This window comes from Prionailurus bengalensis, chromosome D3 (assembly GCF_016509475.1).
Source record: "Prionailurus bengalensis isolate Pbe53 chromosome D3, Fcat_Pben_1.1_paternal_pri, whole genome shotgun sequence".
Classification (NCBI taxonomy): domain Eukaryota; kingdom Metazoa; phylum Chordata; class Mammalia; order Carnivora; family Felidae; genus Prionailurus; species Prionailurus bengalensis.
Genome location: NC_057356.1, coordinates 31,005,531 through 31,024,853, shown reverse-complemented (window position 1 = coordinate 31,024,853; position 19,323 = coordinate 31,005,531). Strand labels below are relative to the sequence as shown.

The window sequence follows — 19,323 nt, the reverse complement described above, 5'->3', positions numbered from 1 at the left end:
TTACCTCAGGGAAGGTACCATTACAGGGACTTCCCACAAAGCAAGGTTAAATTCTTCAAAGAGGAGTGGAAGGACTGCTTCTCCGGGCAAAGACAATGGATTAAAATCAGGCGTTCAGTACCCTATTCCAAATTTAAGGATTACATTCCTTCTCAATCAATGCCCTCATTTTAATAGCAGATACTCTGCTATACATTGTAATTCAGCCACTTTGCAGGATGAGACTTTGGGTTTGGTTTTCAGCAATCTCAGCTCTGCAATTACAGGAGATAAGTTTCTTTAAGGCAGATATAAAAAATTTCAGGTTATTTATGTAGAGTTTGAGCTGGGAATCTGAAGACCTGAGTTCATCCTTTTCTTTTCCCTTTCCCCAGCACAGTTAGTAGCCAGCAGTCAGCAACCAGTCTCATTGTACTTGTTAATTTGACAAAAATGTTTTAAGTCATGAAATATGTGATCATCCCATCCTTATCTTGTATAAATACTTGCAAAGGATGGTGATGTTCTGGGTTTTGCATATTTCTGTTGTCACATCACACTATGGGCTATCAGTGCCCTTTTCACTTATTAGTGCCTTTAAATCTAATTAGATTAGAAATGTCATTCCAGGAACATCATAACCAACTCAGAAAACTCATCTTCAAGAATCTGCTTCTCTAGAACCACTCTCAGCACCAAAATTTGAATCAGGCAAGTTTCTCCAGAGATACAGAACCAAGAGAAAAAATTTATACAGACATCTCTATCTATTTTTAGATTTATCTGTATTTAGATAGACATTTCTATTAGAAATCTATTATTATTTATCTAAATACATATTTATTTTAAGATTGGCTCACAAAATTGTGGGGGCTAACAACTCTAAAATGTGTTGGGTAGATTGGCAGGTTGGAAATTGGCAGAAATCAATACTGTAGTCTTGAGGAAGAATTTTTTCTTCTTGAGACACTTCAGTTTAAAATTCAGGTCTTTGGGGCGCCTCGGTGGCTCAGTCGGTTAAGTGTCCGACTTCAGCTCAGGTCATGATCTCATGGTTTGTGGGTTCAGACACTGTGTCAGGCTCTGTGCTGATAGCTTAGAGCCTGCAGCCTGCTTCAGATTCTGTGTCTCCCTCTCTCTCTGACCCTCCCCCACTCATTTTCCCTCTCTCTCTCTCTCTCTTTCTTCTCTCAAAAATAAATAAACATTAAAAAAAAAGTCAGGTCTTCAACTGATTGGATGAGGCCCATCCACATTATTGAGGGTAATCTCCTTTATTTAAAGTAAATTGATTGCAGATGTTAACCAGATCTTTAAAATACCATCATAATAACACACAGATTAGTGCTTGATTAAATAACTAGGTGGTATAGCCTAGTCAAGTTGACATATAAAATTAACATCACACATAATAAACTTACATTTTTCAACCAAATCTTACTTTCAACTATACCAAAAATCTTTTGAACAAGAATATCTTATGTGCTCCAAAAATGCAGTAAAATTTCAGCAGGAACGCTTTGGCAAGTGTACTGGAGGAACAGTCCTTCCCCCAAGACTGGAGAAACAAAACTTCCATAAACCAATTCTCTCCCACCTCAAAGAATACCATCATCTTTAGGAAGCTATAAGATTGTATCAACATTTACAATTTTTTTATGTTTCAAAAATGTGATCTTCAACTACACAACAGAAATCACACTTTAAAATTATACTTCTGAGAGCTGTCATTTTGGAAACTAATGACTTAAAAAGAGGGATGGTATCTACTGAATCTGTTGCTTACCTTTACTTTGACCAGAAAACTTGCAAGTTACTAGTCCATTTCCTTTCACTGACAAAAGTATAATCCAAACCAGGAGAAATCCAAAGCAGGCTGGATGACTAATGAGCCAAATAATCAAAACAGTGCATAAAGAAGTCTTATAAATGAATTGAAATAAATCTTGTATGTCCTTTAAAAAAAAAAGGATTTTTACAAAACTTTTCTTGGTAATTCACTCATTCAATCATCACCCAAGTATGCCAGGCACTGTTCAAGGCACTTAGGTTAAATCACTGAACAAAATGATGATCCTTGCCTTGTTGGGAGCTCACATTTTAGCAAGTAATGTCTTTATCGAGTTATTTTCTCTCTGAATATAATAACCCAAGCATTGGGAAGAATCAAGAAATTTTCTGAAAATCCATTATGTGCCAGCCAACTTCTAGTTCTGAGCCTGGCCTTCTAGCAGGCAGGGTTTCATTGTTAGCACAGCTTCTGGTCTCTGGAACCAGCTTGCCTGGGTCCAAATCCTAGTTTATTACTTCCTAGCTTCATGACCTTGGCCAAGTTACTTAACCCTCATCTATAAAAAAAATAAATAAATAAAATAAATCATAGCAACTACCCCACTGGATTATGTAAGAATTAAATGAGTTCAAATATGTAAAGCACTTACTCTGGCACACAGAAAATACCAAAATATTTGCTATTATTAATTCAAATTTCAGAAAATCAGACATTACTCAGGCAATAATGGGGGAAAATAACAACAATAGTAACTTTTAAAACATTTTTGTCTGGGCCATTCGCTCCTTCCACTACAATTACATTCAAGCGTTCTTCCTCTATTCTCAATTTACTGACTTTCAGTTAAGTTTTATAAAATTTACAAAATGTGATCTCTATATATCTCACGCATGACATCAATTCATGGTGGAGTTTGCATGCACACATATTTAAGAGGTTTTTAATCTAATGAAAAAATTTCTTAAAAAGTCAAAATTAGATTCATTTTCCCTAAAATTACAACAGCAATTATCTCAAGAAATTTTAGCACCAGAACCAGTAAATATGGCCATATGATCGCCTAGTTTTAATGCATGGATATGTACATAGTACATTCAATCCCTAGGACCTATACCTTTGCAGTTCTCAACACTCAGGAACTGAAGTTAATTCTCAAAACAGCTCACTCCATACAATTAAAAATACAAGCACAGTCATCTGAAATTGAAGGCTCATTCTCATTTGTTAAAAATAGGCCTCATTCTTGGTCCAAAGTTTATACAGGGTCAACAACCTCAAAAAAGGTTAATGCTCACAATTTAGAAGTGACTGGATTGGAAAGTACATGCTGCAAATGTTGCCACCCTCAATGTAACTACCTACTGACAAGGCAGGCCAGTAAAATACGTTTTCAAAGTTGCTTTTAAAGGGATCAATTTTGGCAAAGAATTCAAGATGAACTGTAAATCTAATCACGTTTTTATACCCCTAAGATGAGAGTTCTGAGGCACAACAACGTTAAAATGTGCACGCCATCAGTAACTTTAGTTCAAAGATACAGTTTTGTCCCTAAGTCCCTGGTTGAAAGACCTGAACTATGGAAATCCCAAGTTTCAGTACACTGACTGGGTGCCTTGGGCTCTCCAGTGGAAGCGTGAGGGGATGGCCAAAGTGAGTTTTCTCCCCCAACTATCCCATACCAAAGTCCAACCAACACAGCATAATACCACAATGTTTCTCAAGAATAGGGATGGGCTGCCCCCGCTCCAGAATCTGACAGATGAGAATGGCCTCCTCAGCGGGAGGTATGGCAGGTCTTCCCAAATACAGCGGTAGGGAACGACCTGCCAGTCCCTAAGACGTTGCTCATTTTTAAATTAACTCCAAGAGCGGCGGCTCCCAGGCCCCTCCCTCAGCCGTCTTCTGACGAAGGGAAGAACAGAGGGCAAAGGGTTAACAAAGCACAAAGCTGAAAAACTATCCCCAAACCGGATTTGCCGAGCCAGGGGCCTAACAGAGAAGGGCGGGGGTGATCTCTTTCGGCCGCCAGGGCTTGTGGGCAGGAGAGTGTGCAGGACCCTGGCCCTGCAGGCGGTTTCCCGGCACGGCCCGAGGAGCGGTGGGCGCCGGGCTGGTGTTGGAGTCACGCCCAGGTCTTTTCCCTAACATGCACCGAATTGAAGGTGCCCTCTCGACCCCTCCCGCAGTTCCTTTCAGGTCTTGGGCCCGGGCTACCTCTTAGGACGTTGCGGCCACCGCGTTTCCCGCCGCACAGGCCGAAAGACAGCTCCTCTGACGCCACGGCGGTGTCACTCAGGAGAGTGACCTGACCAAACGTGGGTCAAGATGCTGGAACCCACCCGGGTCAGGCAGACTCTCGCCGCTCCCGCCCCGCCGCACCCCCCCGGGGCCCGCCAGCCGCGCCCACTAACAACGTGCTCGCCACTACCCGAGCCGCTCCGCGCGTCCCACAGCTGACCCCCACGCGCTGCACGACGGGACTCGTAGTTCCGGCGCAAAGGTCGTACGACGCTCCACTCTCCGCGGAGAGCGACGTCACGTGATCCGTCCACTCCCCGGAAATGGCGTAACAACAACGCGTGGCGCCGACGGTCGCTTCCGCAAACAGAATCGTGGATGGATGTGTAGGTGAGTGTGGCGGCTGGGACGCTGGCTCTTCTTTGAGTTTAGGCCCTCTGCTGCCTTCGTTCTTGAAGGAGGACTCCAACTCTTGACACGCGCTCGCTTCGCGTTAGCCCTGTTCCTTCAGTACTAGTAGCGAGGGATTTATCGTGCACTCAGCCAGGAGCTAAGTGGGCAGTACTTGTAGGAGTTGGCGGGCTCTGTTGCTTCTCCAGACCGAGCGAGCCGGGATCTGGAGAAGCCAGAATTGGAGCCTCAGGCCGCACCTCAGTGGTGCCGAGAAGGCGGGTTGGGGAGGGGTTGTCAGATCCTAAGAAGCGTCTGTAATGAGCGGCGGTTTGGAAATACGGACCCGAGGTTTAGTAAGAGCTAGGCCGCGCCAATGACGGAAGAGGGTGAACTTGTCTGAAGATTTCCCTTCTCGCCTCTGTTGCGTCCTCCTAGGCCCCCGAGTTGACCCGCATCTAGCTGGCGGGTCGGGGCGGAACACTTACCTGCTTGAGGTTAAGCCAGGTGGCCCTGGCGCCCTACTCGGTCGTTCTTTGGGAAACTGAAATGACGAAGACATGGCCTGCCTCAGAGGTGTGACTGGAAAGCCAGGTCGAAATGCCTATTTGGATATTTAATAAACTTCCATCTCTATGTCAGTTTACTCAGTACCCTAAGCTCCTTCCTTGAGGATTCTGAGGGGCAGCTTTCTTTAGTTTGGAGTTTATTCATGATTGCACTTTGATGCTCAGTTTCTACTCTTACCTTACCCACCTCTGTGGGTAATTTTATGTTGTTTGAAATTTTGAAATTTTATGTTGTTTATTCTGACCTATTCGATTTTTTTTTTTTTACATCCCTTTCGTAGATATAGAGTTGCCTATAAAATACAATCCACTCTTACTCCTAATACTAATTTTAGGCGCTGATTGCAGCCAGCGATGTTAAATCACATTGGTTTATTGGAATTTAAACCAATTTTTGTTTCCTTAATAGGAAATAAGTGGCAGGGTGGAAAAGATAGGCGTTTGATAATTTTGTGGCCAGTATTGCTACATAATGATTTTAAGTGGTTATTCTGAAAATTACATTTCTGGGTGATTTTTTTTTTCTTTTATTCAGTTCTTCCTAGTTTGGCACGTCTTGGTATTTTGTTACCTACCCCTTGGTTATTGAAAGCTAATATCCCTTGAAACTTTTCCTGGTTTATAGTGACTTGTTTTTACCTATTCCCTTAAGCAACCTCATTTCTTACTCTATTTCTTTACTCAAAAGACCTTTTCCCCCTTCTTCATAATTTTCAGGTTCTGAATTTGCTGAATTTCATGGATTTTTTGACTGTTGCTCTCCCTTATCCATTTGGTTTGAATAATACAGCCTGGCATTTTAAAAGTGGTATTTAGGCTGTAAGCTTCTTGAAGACTAACCAAATAGTGCCTTATTGAGATCCTTGTAGTAGGAGTATAGTGAAATTGTCAGATGACTCAATAAATTTCTGTCCCAGGGGCGCCTGGGTGGCTCAGTCGGTTAAGTGTCTGACTTTGGCTCAGGTCATGATCTCACTGCTCATGGGTTTCAGCCCCGAGTGTGGCTCTGTGCTAACAACTCAGAGCCTGGAGCCTGCTTTAGATTCTGTGTCTCTGTCTCTCTCTGCCCCTCCCCTGCTCACACTCTGTCTCTCTCTCTCTCTCTCTCTCTCTCTCTCTCAAAAATAAATAAACATTAAAAAAACCCTCAAAAAAAAATAAATTTCTGTCCTATAGTTCACTTATTTCTGTCCCCCTTCCATTTTACACATCGGTCTGTGAACATTTGAAACGGACTTAATAGTCATTAAGTTGCAGGCTGGGTCATGAAACTTCTTGTCCAAAGCTATTTATACTGTCTTTCCTTTCCAATTCTGACACCCATTATGAAATAAGGATTTCAGAAGTTAACTGTAGGTTCCCAGACTTTTCCTGTTCTTGGTGCCCTTAATATCTCTGATTATTTTTCTTAGTTAACCATGAAGGATTACTAATGGGATGTATACACCTGTTAGGTACTCTCAAGCTTTGAAGTCAGATTTGACATTGCCAACTTCATTTCCTGATTCACATTGATTTCCTGTGGTACCACCACAACCTCAGCTTCACAAAGTTCTGATGTCATTGAAAGGAATGTAGTGCAATCTATTCATTTGAAACCTCTATTTGAAGCTGTATTTGTGATATCTTCCAGATGTCAGATATCATGGTTTCTCTTAAAATTTTAAAATACCCTGCTGTACCTGTACAAGTTTGCTATAGTGTCCAGCTCACAATTTGGGAACCAAGGCTATAAAGTAAAGATCAGAGTAGAAATGAAACTAGTGCTTGTATAATACCCCCACTTCATCTGTCAGTTTCAATGGCAGTAATGACTTTTATGGATAAGATTGTATAAAGTGTTTGGGGATTATAGTTAGTAATTGCATATTAGCATATTCAGAGATTCATTTGTAATGTAGACTAGTTAATATTTTCAATATTCTGTCTATAATGAGATTTTTTAACTCGTAGTTGATAACAGATTAAATGGCTAGCTTCTGGTTAAAATTGTTTTAAAGTTTCAGCCTTGATGTTTACAAGTAATATCAAACTTTTGCCATTCCAGTGTTAGTTCATGAAGTTTTACCATCTAAGTAATCAAAAATGGAAAATTCTGTAAAAGCAGAGTGTGAAAAGATCTCTCTTGAAGAGGCAAAAGCATCAACAGATTCGGAAACAGAGTCTTCATTCAGTATTAATGAAAACACAACCACTCCTGGGACTGGGCCCTCTGAAAAGGCTCCTATCTGTGGACACGTAGACACACCAAAAAAGAGAAAAATGGAATTTGAAGATGATATTGTAAAGGAAAGTTCTAGTTGTGGGGAAGACACTCCAACCAAGAAAAGAAAACTTGATGCTGAAATTGTTCCAGAGGAAAAAGGTTCTGGTGATGATGAAGGCATTTCAAGGAAAAGAAGAATGGAAACTGATGATTTTCCAAAAGATGAACCTTCTACTGGAGATGGCACACAGAAAAAGAGAAAAATAGAACTTGAGGATGTTCCTGAAAAGCAAAAAAGTATGTTGAATGTGTTTTCTTTTACTCATAATGGAATATGTCACATTGGAATGTGGAGAAGCTGTGAGATAATACTGTTTTTTACATAATCTTAAACCTTAAGAATATAAGTTTGTAATTATTTTTTATCTATTTGTAATAGATAATGTCTCAAAAGATAGAGTAGGTTTTTAACTCTGTAATTTAGTTGCTTTTATTTAGATGAAACTTCTAATTGAGATAATTTTTGTTATTTAAGAACTCTTATTTGACTAGAAACTTGAAAACCAGTTTTTATAGTTTGCTTTTTCTCAGTGTTTTAAAAAACCAGTTGATACATTTTTTTCCTTTTTTGTTAGGTATTCATCACTTTCTTGTGTCCTAAACAGTAGAGATTATGACTTAAGATGATAAATTTCAGTATTACACCCAGCTTTACATTCCTTTCTTTAAAAACATTTCTTTTTAATGTGTTTATTTATTTTTGAGATAGAGAGAGACAGAGCATGAACAGGGGAGGGGGCAGAGAGAGAGGGAGACACAGAATCTGAAGCAGGCTCCAGGCTCTGAGCTGTCAGCACAGAGCCCAACGCGGGGCTTGAACCCACGGATTGTGAGATCATGACCTGAGCTGAAGTTGGACGCTCAACCGACTGAGCCACCCAGGCACCCCTACATTCCTTTCTTAATGTGATTCTTTAAATGATATTGTTTCTAACTTCTCATTGGTGTAGTACATGCAATTTTAAGGCTGATATTTAGCATGGATATTCTAGAACAAGGAACAGCAAGTTATTTTCATCTGGGAATACCATATTATGAAGGAATCTGAGGCAGAATCTGGATTTGAATAGAAAGAGTACTTCAGTGAATGAGTAAAAATTCTGCCATCAGTCTTGAAAAGTAAGGTGTCAGATAGGCCAGGCATTTGTCGTTGGTGGAGTGTGAATTCTTGTTAACAGAGGGGAGCTTGTATTATAACCACAGTTTTCAAACTTTATTAGCAGCAGAACCTTTTTTTCAAGTGGAAATCTTAAACCTGATATGTAAGATAGGTAAAAGATGAAGCACTTTGGTTGAATGGGGAAATGTGGGAATTTGAAGCCCTTTACCTACCATAGCATTTTTGCAAAATGCTTAGTATCAGGTAAGGAGCACAAACTGAAACTTTGGAGTTAGATGAAGAGAAAAAAAAACAAAAAACAAAAAACCCACAAAAACAAAACCATTGACATGAATACAGCTTATTGAGTTCTAATTCCTTTGTATTATTTAATGCTTATGTGAGTTTTAGGATAATATAACTTATTCCTATTTTATTCTCTTATAGGAACCCCATCCACTGATGGACATTTATTGAATTGAATAAATCAGAACTCTGGAAGAGTACTGGTTTTATTAAGACATTGACACCAAAATTATACAGATGAAAGATCAAGATGAAAATTTTAAACCAAGAGATGTTTTTAAATACAGGAAACAGGGGAGAACAAATCTTACGTATGATTATAATTAGTAGGATTATGTGGTCAATGTCATTGCTTTTTGAAGTTTACCAATTTTATTAGTATTTTATCCTTATATAGGTCAGATGCTCTTTTAAGGCTTATTTTTGCCATGTTCTGATCCTTAATTTTATTCCATTCTCTTATTTTCAGAACTTAGAAGAGGGACACAGTTCAGCAGTGGCTGCCCACTACAATGAACTTCAGGAAGTTGGTTTGGAGAAGCGTAGCCAAAGTCGTATTTTTTACCTCAGAAACTTTAATAATTGGATGAAAAGCGTCCTCATTGGTATATATGATTGATTTTTTATTTATATTTTGGAATTTTTTATTTTAGCTTATGTCTCGGTTTTGTTTTTTTTTTTTTCTTTCCAAATGGTTATACATTAAACTACTTGGTCTTTCATTCCTATTCATTTAATTATCCAACCTTGACTTGGTAAAATTGGAGCAAAAATGAAAACTAGGCCTTTAAGATACATTTTTTCATATTTACTTTTGGAGTAAATAAGATATTGCTGAGTGTTTAATTGATATTAAGTTCATAAGTTAACCAGGCTTTCAAAAGGCAGTATGCTCCTTTTATACTAAGAATTAAGGTTACCTAGTGCTATTAAGTAATTATTCTATGTTACTCTAATAGTTTTGGGGCAGTGACTCATTGTTGGATTAAGCATTCAGCTTCTATTAAGTCAAGAAAATGGGCATTGTCATGATTTTTCATCTCTAGGCCTTTAATGAGTTGGTAAAGATGGTGGTATCACCACATATGTGGTAATTTTTTATTGAACTTACACAGTGTCTGGGGAAAAGTAAAGTTTACTTTGAGGCTTGATAAAGACATCCAACTTTTTGGAGCCAGCCAGCATTTTATTTATGGAAACTCATCTTTAAAATTAAAATGTGGGGTGCCTGGGTGGCTCAGTCGGTTAAGTGTCCGACTCTTGATTTTGGCTGAGGTCGTAATCTCGAAGTTCATGGGATCCAGCTCTACACCTGCTTGGGATTCTCTCTCTCTGTCTTTCTGCCCCTCCCCTGCTCATGTGCATGCTCTCTCAAAATAAAAAAAAAATTAAAAAAAATTAAAATGCAAATCATTGGAGAAATATGATTCAGAACATATTTATTGCTCTATATATTTAACATATTAAGTAGATTCTTAGGTGAGTTTAGAGAATTTTTAAAAGCCAGTGTGTTTTGAAGTTTTTCACAGTAAGATTTTGGTGGTTTTTTTTATTTATTTAAAAGCCAGCCTCAGGAAAAGTGAGAATGCTTTTGTGATGACACTGGAAAGAATGAAGTGCTAATTATGGAGACTTTTTAGTAGTTTTGATGATAATTTACTAATTTTTATTTTACTTATTTTAAAGATTTTATTGTTTTAGTAATCTCTAAATCCAGTGTGGGGCTTGAACTCACAACCCTTAGGTCAAAAGTCACATGCTTTACTGACCGAGTCAGCAAGGCATCCTAGTAATTTACTAATTTTTAAAGATACCTTATTCATTCTGAATAGTTATTAGGAGTGGGAACTAGGCTCATTATTTCGAACACATATTAATATTTTCTATCTCACTTTTGTTTTTCATACTCATATTATTACAGAAATATGACTTATTTGTCTCTGCTAGTTTTCAGCTAGGGTAATTAAATGTTGCCTCCCAATTCCTCCCTGCCCCACCCCCCTTTTTAAGGTTAGTATTATGGCATTTTTAGTCTATACTTTTAAGGTAATCTTTGAACCCTAATTCTCATTTCTTTTCAGTTTTTCTTTTCCATTCCTCATCATCATCAGTAACATAGATAGCTTCTTGGGTATTTTTTCTGATGTGTCATTTGTTCTTGTATTATTCATTGAATAAATATTTTTAAGTTCATCTGTATTTTTTACATTGTTGTATTATTTTTATAATCAGGGAAGTAGGTCATTTTCAAAAAGTCATAAGTCAGATTTAACAAATTTTTTCTCCCTGCATATTCATGCTATTCTTTCTTCCTTCAGCAACTCTCTCATTGGGTGCTTGGCTATCTGCACCTGTCTTTCTGATTCTTTTGCAACAGTGTGGTCTGTGCCAAGTTCTGTCTGGCTTTTTCTTTCTCTTTTCAAACACCCATTCTTTGTCATTCATTTATTATGCTATTTAAGTTTTCTAGGAGAAAATTAAATATAGAACACTGTGCTTCTGTCAAAGTTACTTTAACATCCTATGGACAGTGAAAGGCAGAAATATTTACACAGAGTATTTTAGCAGTCACAGTAGTACACACATGAAATAGGAACTGTTAAACTCAGAATAATAAGGACAAGAAGAGTAGATCTAGGATTCAGCATTGTATCAGGTTGTTGAATTGCTGAATACTTCAGTTTTTTAAGAATATTAATAGGCCTTTAACTGATATTTGAACCATTTGGCTATTGATACATTGGACCATACTGATACTATTTGTTGGTTATTAATGTGATTTGGTGGATTGGGATGAAAGATTTTTTAGAGTGGTTTAAGAATTCTGATGATACTGGGGCACTGGGGTGGCTCAATTGGTTAAGTGTCCGACTTCAGCTCAGGTCATCACCTCACAGTTCGTGAGTTCGAGTCCTGTGTTGGGCTCTGCTGACAGCTTGAAGCCTGGAGCCTGCTTCAGATTCTGTGTCTCCCTCTGTCTCTCCTCCGCTTGCACCCTGTCTCTCTCTTTCTCTCTCAAAAGTAAATTAAAACGTTTAAAAAAAATTAAAAAAAAAGAACTCTGATAGTAAAGTTAAGAGGTATGTATAGTTTTTGGACTTATATTTGTTATATTTGTTTTGGTGGTAAGCCTGACACCTTTTTTGAAAATCAAGCATTCTATGACCCCATAATTACTTTGATTTACATAGGTATATTATAAGCTAAACATTTAGCTTTTGGAAAGAGAAAACTATAAAAATTACGAGTAGGTTTTTTCCTTATCATGAGCAAGTGTTGGATTTTCTTGTATTAATTAGAATTTAAAATGTCTGCTATTCAGTGTTGAATCAAGTTCTAAGAGTAACCTTCAAAAACCTGTCTTAACTTTCTAAAATACCAGACACATACTCTTTTATCTTTAATGCTAGAAGATGAACTTAACTAACTCTTAGTCATATTTTGAAACGTTTACCAAAAGTTACGAATTATATAAATGAATGTTTAATAGTTTATAGTAAATGTCAGGCAGAAGTTAGTAGGTTTTTAGGGGTTGCAGTTGATGCTGTAGTAAAAATGGAGGAAAGATCATTTCTTATGACTTATTTCTTTTAGGGGAATTTTTAGAAAAGGTACGACAGAAAAAAAAACCGTGATATCACTGTTTTGGACCTGGGATGTGGCAAAGGTGGAGATTTGCTCAAGTGGAAAAAGGGAAGAATTAATAAGCTAGTTTGTACAGGTAAGGTAAATAATGATGTGGGGAAGAATAATTCGTGATCAGTCAGGTAAATGGAAAATGAGCAGGATCTCATTATCACATGATACTAAAAGATCTTATAAGAAGATATCTGAGGCTGTGTGTGAGATGGGTGTTTTTTAAAAATGAATTATGAGACTTTACTGATGGTATTATGCAGTATAGTTAATGAGCCTGGTATAACTTGTCCTCCCTAAAAGGAAGGAAGTAATCAAAGAGTCATGTCTAAAACACAAACATGAAAAGACTTCCACTGGCCAAAGATAGGACAATTTCATCATCAAAAAGAATAGTGATTACAGTAGATTGAAACACCAAATAAAGAGGGAAACCCCCCCCCCCCCAAACCCTCAGTATTCACCCTTCGAGGTTGCTATAGGAAACTTACTCATCATTCTGAAATTCATAAATTAAGGGGTGGGGGCTGAGTATGTATCTTCCTTACCTTATGTGAACTGTATTTCAAAGTAACCAAATGGTTGACAAAGAAGATTCCTCTTAACTAAAAACTCCTAATGAATAAATGCAGGAGGAATGATGAAAATCACTATTTTCCACCCTCAATGAAATAATAGATCTAAGCAACAATCATTGAAGTTGCTAAATCTATTAGGTGAAAAGTTGATAGGAATTTAATAACTGAATGAATAAAGCTCCTGAACCCACTGGTCAGTCTTAACACTGAAGTAGGACAAGCAGATGTTATGTTCTTCCAGTGCAATGAAATGTACAGCACCATCTATATAAAGTTACCTATTTTGACACTTCCCAAATTTTTGGTTTTATGAGTGCCATACACCTTTATTTTTAAGATTGAGGATGAGAAAACTTTTGTGTATGTGCCTATATCTATTGATTATAGAAATTAAAACTGAGAATTTAAAGAATATTTTTCATCAATAAAAAATAAAGTTTAGTGACAAGACTAAAAATATTTTAGTCTTTAAAAATATTTTTCCAAATCCCTTTAGAGTATGGAAAAATAGGAGACAACTAGATTTTCATACCTGTTTCTGCATTCATTGTGTTTTGATGTGTTATTTTATTTGATGAATAGTTGTAGTGAAGGAGTATTTTAACACTTTTCAGATAATTGAGCATATTCATCTTTGATATTATATCAAAACTCAACAGATAGGGGCTCCTGGGTGGCTCAGCCGGTTAAGCGTCCGACTTCAGCTCAGGTCACGATCTTGCAGTCCGTGAGTTTGAGCCCTGCGTTGGGCTCTGTGCTGACAGCTCAGAGCCTGGAGCCTGTTTCAGATTCTGTGTCTCCCTCTCTCTGACCCTCCTCTGTTCATGCTCCGTCTCTCTCTGTCTCAAAAATAAACAAAAACGTTAAAAAACAAAAACAAAAAAAAACCTCAAGAGATAGTAGTTCCTTACAGATAGTTATAATGTGGCATCTGAATCTGTATCAATGAACTTTTTATGTTCTGTTACATTTAAATCCATTGGTCTGTCTTGCGCTTTGAATGGATCTTTTCCCTGTAAGATTTTGTAATATTTGGAAAATAATGTTCACTAAAGTTATGCAGATCTTCTAAATGTTGACATCAAGAAATCACATTTTTTTTAATGTTACCATCAATCAGAAAAGTTTAAGTATTGGGAAGATGCCCAGCCTGTGGTGGTAGATAGAAGTGTTTCAGATTGTAATTTTCACTTGAAATCTCAAGTTTTATCATGGTAACAAATACTGTCCTTTGTTTTCCTTGCAGTGGAGGTTCACTTTGTTCATTTTCAAAAAATGTCTGCCAAATCACCAAGTCTAAATAACCGGTTTATCTGTCACTGGTTCTTTCAAGTGAAAACAATTTTCTATGAAAAAAGTGTCCAGTACAGCTCACAACACAGTCACACTGGTCCTGTTCAAACTTTGTTAGGTAGCACAGATATTCTGTTACTTTCCATTTCATCACACAGAATATTGAAAAAGAGCTGAGCTTTATCAAGAGCATTCTTAAATGAAATTAGGTTTTGGGGTTTTTTTGTCCATGCTAGTTTGTAGTGGTGAAGAAGATATTAAGTATTACGTGTACCATTTGGTGCTGCTACCTTGTGTTCATGATAAGGTGCCAGCATTTTACTTTTCATTGCTTTTGCACCATCAGTGCAAATCTCAACATGGAAAAAGCAAATAACATTCTATTAAAAAAAGCAAACTTGATATTTTCTGAGCTGGGCACGTAGTTTAGGTTTTATAATTCAAATTGGAGTCTAAATTTTCTACTTTTAACTTGGAATAAGCATTTAAAAATAATGACGGGACGTTTCTGTTGTCAGTATCTATTGAGAAAGCTTTTAATCCTTTTAAAAAGTAATAGGATATTTGCATTTGAACAGAGACTTTCTTTTGTTTTGAAGAAAATAGAACCTCCTTGCTTTTACTAAGGTTCAGTTTGGATTAATGTGTAGATTTGTTCCATCTTTGCATTTACATTTTATTTCTTTAGGTCTTTGCCAGTTACTAATGTCTGTCCCTTTCTGCCTTGCAGATATCGCTGATGTTTCTGTCAAACAGTGTCAGCAGCGTTATGAGGACATGAAAAATCGTTGTCGTGACAATGAATATATTTTCAACGCAGAATTTATAACTGCTGATTGTTCAAAGGTACAGAATTTTTTTAATTTGTCTATTTTATTTATTTATTTTTAGAGGTGGGGGTAGTGGCAGAGGTGGAGATTCTGTGTCTCCCTTCTCTCTCTGCCCCTCCCCTGCTCATGCTCTGTTTCTGTCTCAAAAATAAAAAATAAACATTAAAAAAATTAAAAAAAAAAAAGGACCCCAATTCTACAAATTATGTTACTAAAAATTTTTTATGTTGCAGTTAACTTCAAAATCTTGACCCATTGTATTTTATTTATTTTTTAATATATTTTTTTTAATGTTTATTCACTTTTTGAGAGACAGAAACAGAGTGTGAGCAGGGTAGGGGCAGGGAGAGAGAGGGAGACATAGAATCCGAAGCAGGCCCTAGGCTCTGAGCTGTCAGCACAGAGCTCAACACGGGGCTTGAACTCACGAACTGTAAGATCATGACCTGAGACGAAGTCAGATGCTTAGCCAATTGAGCCACCCAGGTGCCCTGTTGACCTGTTTTAATTTTTAATTTGTTTCAGGAACTTCTAATTGACAAATTTCGTGACCCAGAAATGTGCTTTGATATCTGCAGTTGTCAGTTTGTCTGTCACTACTCATTTGAGTCCTATGAGCAGGCTGACATGATGCTCAGAAATGCTTGTGAGAGACTGAACCCTGGAGGCTATTTTATTGGTACCACTCCCAATAGCTTTGAACTGATGTAAGTACTTTTGATACATGGCTTATAAGCTACTCAGAGTTAAGGTTTTTTTTTCCCTTAAGTTTATTTATTTTGAGAGAGGGGGGGAGAGAGAGAGAGAGAATGTGTGCACAAATGGGGAGGGGCAGAGAGAGAGAAGGAGAGCCCTACCAGGGGTCAATCTCATGAACTGTGATAAGGGCTGAGCACTTTGATAATGTATTTGAGTAGATACTCAACATTTAAGGTCAAAAGATAGATATACAGATGGATCTTTAAAACATTTTTATGTATAAATTGGAGACCAATGCTATATCCAGCCAGAGGTTATAGTGCTAGACAAACTCCGGATCAGATAAACAAAGACTTACCCAGGAGTCATGAGTGGTGAAACCAATTTCTAGCCTAATTTTATGAGTGAAATTGTTCATTATCTTTTACTTTATTGCTTCTTAAGAGTAGCTGAAATCCAATTAAAAATCCGGTAGTTTTTTCATATGCATAATCTGATCAAAATAAGTCTAAGCTAATAACTTTAATCTTTTTATTTTGTTTTGGGGATAACCTTTAACAGAAGACGCCTTGAAGTTTCAGAAACAGAATCATTTGGAAATGAGATATATACTGTGAAATTTCAGAAGAAAGGAGATTATCCTTTATTTGGCTGCAAATATGACTTCAACTTGGAAGGTGTTGTGGATGTCCCTGAATTCTTGGTCTATTTTCCATTGCTAAATGAGTAAGAATGTCATTAATCTGTTATTCTTCTCTTTTTGCCTTAAGAGTGAAAAAAAGGGGGAAAAAATCAGTCTTTCCATTCATTCCTTATTTTACATAGAACCCAAAGAAAAAGTATAGCCTTGTAAAGAAAAAGAAAAAAAAAAATAACGTCATATCCAGTTTTGTGCCATAGGTCTCTAATAGCCTTGCTTATTTAGTTTTCTTTCATCCTTAGAATTACTTTATCCTGTAGGTAAGAAAGGAACCTGTTGCCTTCAACTTGTGGCAGAAAATACCTTACATTGCAAATAGAGAAAGATTTTTTAAAAAAAACTATTAGTAACTTTGGTAATATAAAATGATCCTCTTTTGACAAGGATAGGTATTAAAAGTTGTTTTACATTTCACTATAGCTTTGAAATTGCCTGTGTTTCACAGGCAGTGTTGATAATAATATCCTGATTCAGGAATGTATTCACTCGTGCACCTGGACCTAAGAGTCTTGGCAAACTACAGACATAGGGAAACTTGGGCTATCCAGGCTTCAAGGCCTTATGAGACCCCTGGGTCTTGGAGGTTTCCCTGAGACGGAAAGTGGAAAAGTCAACTTAAATCTAAGGCCGTGTCACAGTTGACCAAACCTAAGTTGATTTTGTACTTTTAAAGACAAAAGTCTTTTATTGATGAAAAAGCTTTATTTGCTACTTATTTTGAGTTGGTGATTACTTGAGTTGTGCCTCAGTCAGCTTATAAAATTATAGATACAAGATTTTTAGGATTCTACAATATATAAAAATTTTATACAATAGTATGAGAAAATCAAATAGCATGGGACTGAACATGAGAAAAATGTTATGTACAATTTATATAAGCTGTAAAATTTAAAACTTTAAATCACTTTTTCCCCCCTTAACATTAGTAAACTCTTGTGAAATCTTTCTGCTCTTTCTAAAAGAAGAAATTAAATTTTTTTAGTATGTCATTTCATATGTTTAGTATGTTAGCTTGGTGTTTTTGGTTAACAAAGTTGGTGATTTGAGTAGAACCAAAAAGATAAAGGCTATAATGAAACTTTTTTTAAATGCTAAGGAAGCACTAGCAGTCTTTTGTACTTAAATTGCTTAATGGTGATGCATGTGTAAAGTGTCAAGTCATCTCTATAATATCTAAAGTTTTAAAAAATTAATTACTAAAACAGCTATACATTCAGTGGGACAATCTGAAAATGCACAGGATTTTGAGATGCCCTTCTGCCATTTTGTTAAGAAACTGATCAAAAATATAATTAGCTTTTTATATGGCAAACCCATTCAGATTGGTCAAACTGAGTCTCAGTTCTTTGTAATTATGGTATTTCTCAGGCATTAAGCTTGGTTTTATTTCTAAAGCCTTATTTTGTAGATTTATGCGTTTCATGAACTGCCAAAAATAGAAGAGACTCTTTTCTTTGCTCATGTTGTCTTTCCAAGGAAGGCTAATTCAAATTATGGGGAGGCCTTACAGATGCCTCTTACATACAAATCCAGTGGCTCTCAAATGTTTCCATTCTCACTGTTCCCTCAACTGTCATCTCGCAAATCTTCTCATGGACTCTTTCAGAATTATTTTCCCTTCATCTCCTCCTTTACCTGCTGCCTGAGATCGTATATGAATTTTGATATATATATAAATTACATGTATGTATATATATGTATATATGTACATATATATACATATATATACATATATATACACACACACACACATATATAAGTTTTAACAAGTGCAGTGAGGAAAAAAACGAGTATAACAGGGAGACCTAATGTAATTGAGGATTTTAGAGTCCACCTAGGAAGAAGTGATGTTTAAGTCAACATCTAAAGGATGAATAGAAGTTGGCCAGTTGAAGACTGGAAGGGAGAATGTACCAGGTATAAGTGACAATATGTATGAAGGCCCTGAAATGGGAAAGGGCTTGGCTCTTTCAAGGAGCTAAAGGAAGGCCATTGTGTGGTCATAAGGAATGAGGGCCCAAGTGGCTCAAGATAAGGAGCATTTTCCTTTTTTTTTTTTTTTTTAAAGTAAGCTCTACACTCAGTATGGGGCTCGAGCTCACAACCCCAAGATCAAGAGTTGTATGCTGTACCAACTGGGCCAGCCAGATGCCCTAAAGCAGCATTCCTTTATAGATGAGTGACTTAAAGGCCATGCTGAAGCCTTTTGAATTGTGTGGTGGAGATCCAGTGAAGGGCGTAAAGGGGGAAAGTGACATGTGTGTATTTTTGAAAACTCAATCTGGTTGCAGTTGAAATATTCATTGAGGGAGAGTAAGAATAGAAGCATGGAACCTAGCGAAGTAGTACGGCTGAGTGGTGGTGGTGGTGGTTAAAGCAAGATGGTAGCCAATGAAGGGGTAAGAAGACCTATTTGAAGTATATTTTATAGGTAAACAGAGGATGTAGTGGTGTGTTGAACACAGCAGGCATTGGAGAGAAGAGGCATGGAGAACTCTGAAGTTTCTGGCACGAATCATTAGATGGATTTACTGAAATAAAGATTGGCAGAATGGGCTAGTGGGATTCAGCCTTGGATTTGTAAAGTTAGAGAATTCCTGTGACACATCCTGGTGGAGATTTCTAGGAAGCAGTGGAATAAATGAGTGACGAGAGAGCTGAACTACAGATAGCTGTTGGCATGCTGTGTAAAGTCAGGAAGGAGAAAATGAGTAAGGCTGTGGGCCAAACTCTTCAGAACATTAAAATTTACAAGTTGGGTAAAAGGCATTTGTAAAACAAACTGTGAAGAAGCAGCTACAGGTGTATTATAAAAATTAATAGTGTCTTTTGCTAGAGAATCCAAGAGATGAAAGAATATTTTAAAAAGGAATGGCAGCTGTTTTCAATGCCACTGTAAGGGATTAAGTTAAATAAATGAAATTGATAGAAAAATGTTCCTTACAGCT

At 37.1% G+C, this 19,323-nt stretch overlaps 2 protein-coding genes across 6 annotated transcripts in view; one reads left to right on the top strand and one right to left on the bottom strand.

Moving 5' to 3' along the window:
* Nucleotides 1-4,239, bottom strand: part of FAM210A (family with sequence similarity 210 member A) — a 28,927-nt gene extending 24,688 nt beyond the window's left edge. Inside the window, exons 1-3 of one of the 5 annotated variants that reach the window (XM_043559406.1) lie at nt 3,986-4,194; nt 1,766-1,934; nt 5-80 (exon numbers count right to left, since the gene is read on the bottom strand). The gene's annotated coding sequence lies outside the window, so the exon portion shown is untranslated. Of the gene's footprint in view, nt 1-4; nt 81-1,765; nt 1,935-3,985 lie in introns of all 5 variants that reach the window. The other 4 variants (XM_043559407.1, XM_043559409.1, XM_043559405.1 and 1 more) reach the window with 4 other exon arrangements.
* A 77-nt stretch (nt 4,240-4,316) lies between these two features.
* The window catches only part of RNMT (RNA guanine-7 methyltransferase), a 34,236-nt gene continuing 19,229 nt past the window's right edge, over nt 4,317-19,323 (top strand). Inside the window, 8 exon segments of the mRNA XM_043559404.1 lie at nt 4,317-4,399; nt 7,016-7,470; nt 9,109-9,244; nt 12,234-12,268; nt 12,270-12,360; nt 14,877-14,992; nt 15,502-15,683; nt 16,237-16,401. Coding sequence (XP_043415339.1) covers nt 7,054-7,470; nt 9,109-9,244; nt 12,234-12,268; nt 12,270-12,360; nt 14,877-14,992; nt 15,502-15,683; nt 16,237-16,401 — 1,142 coding nt within the window. The 5' untranslated portion in view covers nt 4,317-4,399; nt 7,016-7,053.